The 6,943-nt window shown below is 34.6% G+C and overlaps 1 protein-coding gene across 1 annotated transcript; it reads left to right on the top strand.

The window, feature by feature from the left end:
- The first annotated feature begins 696 nt into the window (after positions 1-696).
- Positions 697-4,211, top strand: Nmdar2 (NMDA receptor 2). The gene is made up of 8 exons (XM_065507233.1): positions 697-1,424; positions 1,494-1,644; positions 1,706-2,586; positions 2,653-2,805; positions 3,000-3,151; positions 3,244-3,751; positions 3,822-3,926; positions 4,208-4,211. The coding sequence occupies exons 1-8, from the start codon at positions 712-714 to the stop codon at positions 4,209-4,211; spliced, it is 2,667 nt and encodes an 888-aa protein (XP_065363305.1). The 5' UTR covers positions 697-711.
- The last annotated feature ends 2,732 nt before the right edge of the window (positions 4,212-6,943 follow it).

Below are 6,943 nucleotides of genomic sequence, written 5' to 3'. Positions count from 1 at the left end.
TGCCATTCAATATTTTATCTTAATTTATTCTTGATTTTTTCAAATTGACACATATTTAATAAATTGAATTGGCAATATTTTATCTTAATTTCTCTTGATTTTTTCATATTAACAAATACATACATACAAATATGTACATTAGAGTACCAGCCAATTGCATGAAAAAAATATTTTTTGAATCTTTAGGTGAGCAGGTCTGAATATTGTTCCACTACGACTCGAATTTTATTACATACTGAAATTTATAGCGAATATGGACAAAGACAACGTACAGATGGATATAGAATTCTATTTCCGAGTTGTTATTAATAAAAACTTTGATAAGCAAACAATTTTCATAAACATGTTACTTTTTACTTGAAAAAATAATAATACATTTTTTAATGTAAATTTCATTTAGAAATTCTTATTATTTTAATAGCTTAGGTAGTAGCTTAGGTACTAATTGATAGCGATGATAGCTAACAACAAATATTTTTCTACAGGTCCTTGAAAATTTGACCTACTTTTTTAGACGCAGTGGTACAATATTCTTATACGCCCAGTTTAAAATTCAAAAAATCTTGCAAATTCTATCAAATTATAAAATCTAATCTAAAGTTTCTTTTCCATTTCTTTTTTTGTTTTCTCTTCTATTTCCGTTCATATTTAGCAATTCTGAGTACACTGTGTAAAGAGTTTCTTCAGTTCAATGTTTCTGCCATTTTGTACATGATGAATAATGAACAGTTTGGTCATAGCACTGCGTCGGCACAGTATTTTTTACAACTAGCTGGTTATTTGGGTATACCGGTGATATCGTGGAATGCGGATAATTCTGGTCTGGAGAGGCGAGCTTCACAATCAACACTTCAACTTCAGTTAGCTCCAAGTATAGAACATCAAAGTGCTGCTATGTTGAGCATATTAGAACGTTACAAATGGCACCAGTTTTCGGTAGTCACCTCCCAGATAGCCGGTCATGATGATTTTGTTCAAGCTGTAAGGGAGCGTGTAGCTGAAATGCAAGATCATTTTAAATTTACCATCCTCAATTCAATTGTTGTAACGCGTACTAGTGACTTGATGGAACTTGTTAATAGCGAGGCTAGAGTAATGCTCCTCTATGCCACGCAAAGTGAAGCAATCACTATTCTTAGAGCTGCTGAAGATCTGAAGTTAACTGGCGAAAACTATGTGTGGGTTGTCAGTCAGTCAGTAATTGAAAAGAAGGATGCTCATCCCCAATTCCCAGTGGGAATGTTGGGAGTACATTTCGATACTAGCAGCGCAGCTTTGATGAATGAAATATCGAATGCCATTAAGATCTACGGCTACGGCGTGGAAGCCTATGTATCAGATCCAGCAAATCATGGAAAAAAGTTAAACACCCAATCACTGTCATGTGAAGATGAGGGCAGAGGACGCTGGGATAACGGAGAATTGTAAGTACAAATAATGGTGATTTCTATTGGCATTTAATGTCAGTTAACTAATTGTTTCTCTTCTTGAAGGTTTTTCAAATATTTGCGAAATGTGTCGATAGACGGAGACTTGAACAAACCAAATATTGAGTTTACCGCCGATGGTGATCTAAAGTCTGCCGAATTAAAAATTATGAATCTTCGGCCTGGGGCCAACAATAAGAATTTAGTATGGGAGGAGGTGAGTTTTGTATTTCCAGCAGATTCTTCATTTCGATTAATGTGACTGTGGTATTTTACAGATCGGTGTGTGGAAGTCTTGGGAAACACAAAAGCTTGATATTCGGGATATAGCATGGCCTGGCAATTCACATGCTCCACCACAGGGTGTTCCGGAAAAATTCCATTTAAAAATTACATTCCTCGAAGAAGCACCCTATATCAATCTGTCGCCTGCGGACCCAGTTAGTGGCAAATGTCTTATGGATCGAGGTGTCCTATGTCGAGTGGCAGCTGATCATGAGATGGCTGACATCGACGTGGGGCAGGCTCATCGCAACGAATCTTTCTACCAGTGCTGTAGTGGGTTTTGCATTGATCTTTTAGAGAAATTTGCCGAGGAGCTAGGGTTCACATATGAACTAGTACGGGTAGAAGATGGTAAATGGGGTACACTTGAGAATGGTAAATGGAATGGTTTAATTGCCGAATTGGTAAATCGTAAAACCGACATGGTATTGACCTCATTAATGATCAATACTGAACGTGAAGCTGTGGTGGATTTCAGCGAACCCTTCATGGAAACGGGCATCGCCATTGTTGTGGCTAAACGTACCGGCATTATATCGCCTACTGCGTTCCTAGAACCCTTCGACACTGCTTCGTGGATGTTGGTGGGCATTGTCGCTATACAAGCTGCCACTTTTATGATCTTCCTCTTCGAATGGCTTTCACCCAGTGGCTACGATATGAAACTCTATCTACAGAACACCAACGTTACACCTTACCGATTCTCCTTATTTCGCACATACTGGCTGGTGTGGGCAGTCCTGTTTCAGGCCGCCGTACACGTAGACTCCCCAAGAGGTTTCACATCCCGCTTCATGACCAATGTCTGGGCTCTTTTTGCTGTCGTCTTTCTTGCCATATACACTGCCAACTTGGCTGCCTTCATGATAACGAGGTACCATTTCACATGAATAAATCACATTTGGCCGGTAGTTATTAATATGTTTCTTTGCATTTTAAGGGAGGAATTTCATGAATTCAGCGGTTTAAATGACAGCCGTTTGGTTCACCCCTACTCGCACAAGCCATCCTTTAAATTTGGCACGATTCCTTACAGTCACACAGACTCCACAATCAATAAATACTACAAGGAAATGCATTACTATATGAGACAGTAGGTCATCACATTTTTCTGCTTACATTCTAACATTTCTAATCTTTACATTTCTGCATGCGAAATAAATCAAAAACAAACAAACAAACAAAAACAATAACAACAACAACAACACCAACAATAATAACAACTAAATTGTACATTTTTTTATCCTTTTGTTTTCTATTTTGCCTGATCATCATTATTTTGCTCAGATACAACAAATCAAGTGTGGCAGATGGCGTTGCGGCTGTTTTGAATGGTAACTTGGATTCGTTTATTTATGATGGCACTGTTTTGGATTATCTAGTGGCACAGGATGAAGATTGTCGTTTGATGACTGTTGGCAGTTGGTACGCCATGACAGGTAAAGAGTCAGCAAAATTTACCAAATTTATGAACCATGTAAATAATTTCCCATTTGTTTTTTTTTTTTGTTGCTTTTTATGACGTTCATAGGTTATGGTTTGGCTTTCAGCCGCAATTCAAAATACGTCCAAATGTTTAACAAACGTCTGCTAGAGTTTCGTGCCAACGGAGACTTAGAACGCTTGCGTCGCTACTGGATGACTGGTACATGTAGGCCGGGCAAACAAGAGCACAAGTCATCTGACCCCCTCGCCCTGGAACAATTCTTGTCAGCATTTTTACTTTTAATGGCTGGTATTTTATTAGCGGCATTATTACTTCTGCTCGAACATGTCTACTTCAAGTACATACGTAAACGTATTGCGAAAAAAGATGGTGGACATTGTTGTGCCCTCATCTCACTATCAATGGGTAAATCGTTAACGTTTCGCGGTGCGGTCTTTGAGGCCACCGAAATACTTAAAAAACATCGGTGCAACGATCCCATTTGCGACACGCACTTGTGGAAAGTCAAACACGAACTGGACATGACCCGTCTGAGAGTGCGGCAATTGGAGAAGACAATGGATAAACATGGTATTAAAGCTCCTCAATTAAGGTAAACATCATTTTACATTCGGTATTTGTAACTTTATTTAGATTGATCACAATGTCTCATACTTTTACAGGCTTGCTTCATCGTCGGATTTATTAAATCATCAACATCTCAAGGAAAGACCGCCTCTAATGGGAAATTTGAGTTTAGCAGCCAGCGCACAAGATCTATACAGGTGGTAAGTTTTTCGTTTTCCAAACCCTTACCGCATGCTATCATTCACCCCATTCCAACCAATCGATCCACATATATACACTATATTTCCACACCCCCAGCATGTTTGCCTTTTTAACCAACAATCGAACCAAATTCTTTGACAAATTAACAACTAAATTTGTTTTAGATCCTTTGTCACGAGCCACCCTAATAACTCAAAAACCAATTACAAAATGTTACAAAAACCAAACCAAACTAATGTAAAGTAAAATAAACATTTCTTCCCAAATTTCTTAATTTCAGTTGAATAAACTTTCTAAATATAGACATGTATATATTATTAGACATGCCCTTAAACAATAAATCAAAAAAAGAAACATTATTTACATCTGGATCTAGTTATCCGATTGCTCTTAAGTTTTTTAATAGTTAGTTGTAGCTAATAATGAACAAAATAAGACACATGCAAAGCAAATCTATTTGTTAAGGACATGTCTAATGTATTTATGTATGTTTTACCATTGAAGTGTCATTGTTTACATTGACTTCCAACATTCGCACTAGACCTGCCCTTAAAAAATTGATTTGTTTCGGATAGGTATTAATTATTTGGTTCTTTAGTTACTAAAACTAATTGATGCTAAAGTTGATTGAAAGTTGTAAAATTGGGTGAACAACAGTACTTTTTTTAATTTCTTAAAAAATTTGCTATTAAAACATTTTGTTTATACATTCGAATTAACAAGGAATAAAATAATGAAATCAAGGTATAAAACATGTAAGTCAATGGACAAATTACCAAGTTATGGACGTTTTCCCAAGCCATATATTCTCAAAAACCGAATAGTTTGCATTGTTCAGCCACTTTTTTCCATGCGAAAGTTGTGTTTACAATTATTATCTAAACAGAATTGCGGGTAAAATACGCGTAGACTTTTAGCAATTTTTAGCTAAATGGTTATTCGTCATTCGATATTCGTGTTTTATACTTGTTTAGAAAGATTATTTTCTCTAGAAGATGTAATTAATTTTAAAAAAGTGTAATTTAAATTTCAAAATTTTTATTGAAATCAAAATAAGTACCATTACTTGTTTCAATCAGTTAGTTTTAGCAACTTTCGAACAAAATAAGATCCATACAAAGTAAATATATTTTTTAAGGGAAGGTCTAATGCACAATAATATACACATACTTACGTATACAAGTTGTAAAACGTACGTTTGTCTATTTTACTTATTGGATTCCAATTTTATTATCATGTTTCCTTAAAATAAACAATGTAAATATTTCCTCATGTGCACCACTGTAGTATATCTTTGGTATTCACTCCTTTCCCCTCTCGCTACACCCAACGAAATAATAATAATAGTCACCAACAAATTATTTATATAATTTAGTTTATAAATGTTTAACGATTAGTTTGTATCTCATGTACATATCGCACTGGTTCCTCTAAAGGGAGTCAACTAAAAATTTAAAAATTTTCAGTAGAGTCAAAAAACTGTTTTTTTTAATACATTACAATGACAGTTGAAAACGGATACAACTGTATTTTTTGGCGAAAGAGTAGAGAAAATGATGTAAGATTTTTACAGTGGGTAGATATAACCACTGCACATCGATTTCTTGCAAAAAAAGTAAATTGAAAAATCTTGAGTTGACTCTCTTTAGAGCAACCTATGCTATATGTATAAACAATATTGTTTTAATATTTCAGCATTTCTCAGCAGTTCTAGGAGATAGTCCTAAGCATGTCCTAAGCAGGGAGTCAATTGACCTATTTTGCCAGTTACCTTTCTAGCTACCAAACTGTTGACTTGATCAACTACATATCATGTACGGGTGCTAATTGACCTCAAATAGTCAGCTAAAAAGACATATCATAGTCAGTCTAATAAAGAATTGCTTGTAAACAAACCTTCCTCCAACAACTCGCCAATGGATTGCTTTCTAAAGTGTAGTACAAAACAAAGGTTCAAAGTGACTTCACTATAGGTTACTAAGAGTCACAAAAGTGACATGGGATATCAGTAAAAATAAAAATAAACTGTATAAGAATTAATCAAAACAATTTCCATAAAACCAGTTTGTATGAATTACTTTCAAAACGTTTAAATTGACTACACTCCAGATTACTTAGAGACACTTAAGTGACAATTGTCTTCACGCTAGATTACTTGGGATGTATAAAGTAACCAATTATCTTTTCTTTGCACTACAAAGCGCACATACGTATCAAATGACCAAAATATGTAAATTGAAGTCAGCCAAGTGATAAAAATCTCAAAAATCTTATAAGTATGGGGGTGATTCACACGTCATATAATGCACAGCTAGGAGTAGATCTTCTATTCTGAATATCAAAATAATCTGAGGGTTGTCAATTATTCGAGTTTAATTAAAAACGAATAAAAGTTTAACATATTTTAATTATTCGAGTGATCGATTAAGTTTTTAAATTACCTCGATTATTCGAACGAATAATCAATACAATTATTATTTCATGTTTTAGTTAAGTCGGACATTTTTGGTGATATTATAATTATTACGCTGGGTGTTCCTACGTATACTTAATCCTTTTATATATATAGTTACGTACATACGTATTTATATGTATATTTATGTAAGTATATGTATGTTAGAGTGACAATCAGTTGTATGGAAAAAATTTTTTGTTAAAATTTTGAAGAGTGCCGGGTGGAATATTGTGACACTAGACCTAAATGTTAAGTGCTGAAAATTTGAGCCAAATCGGTCAACGATTTCTGGACGCGCATCGAGGTCAAAGTTCAGATATATGCAAAATTATACTATTTATATGGAATAAATAGGTGAAACACGTTAAATTTCTGCATTGTTTTCTAGAAATGTATAGATTTATTTATATTAATGAATATTACATTAAAAAAAAATTTTGGAAGTTAACCCTGCATCTCCTTTGGGTCAAAATGACCCAAAAACTGTATTATCGCCAAAATTCTGAAAAAATGCAAATTTTTCAGATATTTTAAAAATTTTGCTACTAAATAAATACTTTT

This window comes from Calliphora vicina, chromosome 4 (assembly GCF_958450345.1).
Source record: "Calliphora vicina chromosome 4, idCalVici1.1, whole genome shotgun sequence".
Taxonomy (NCBI): Eukaryota; Metazoa; Arthropoda; class Insecta; order Diptera; family Calliphoridae; genus Calliphora; species Calliphora vicina.
The sequence above is the reverse complement of the archived record's forward strand: the minus strand, read 5'-3'. Positions and strand labels throughout refer to the sequence as shown.

Excerpts from the sequence above, each read along its gene's own strand:
- Nmdar2 (XM_065507233.1), top strand. The coding sequence starts at position 712 with ATGATGAATAATGAACAGTTTGGTCATAGCACTGCGTCGGCACAGTAT. Across the intron at positions 3,152-3,243 it reads CAGTTGGTACGCCATGACAG|GTTATGGTTTGGCTTTCAGC; the intron begins GTAAAGAGTCAG and ends TGACGTTCATAG. Across the intron at positions 3,752-3,821 it reads ATTAAAGCTCCTCAATTAAG|GCTTGCTTCATCGTCGGATT; the intron begins GTAAACATCATT and ends ATACTTTTACAG.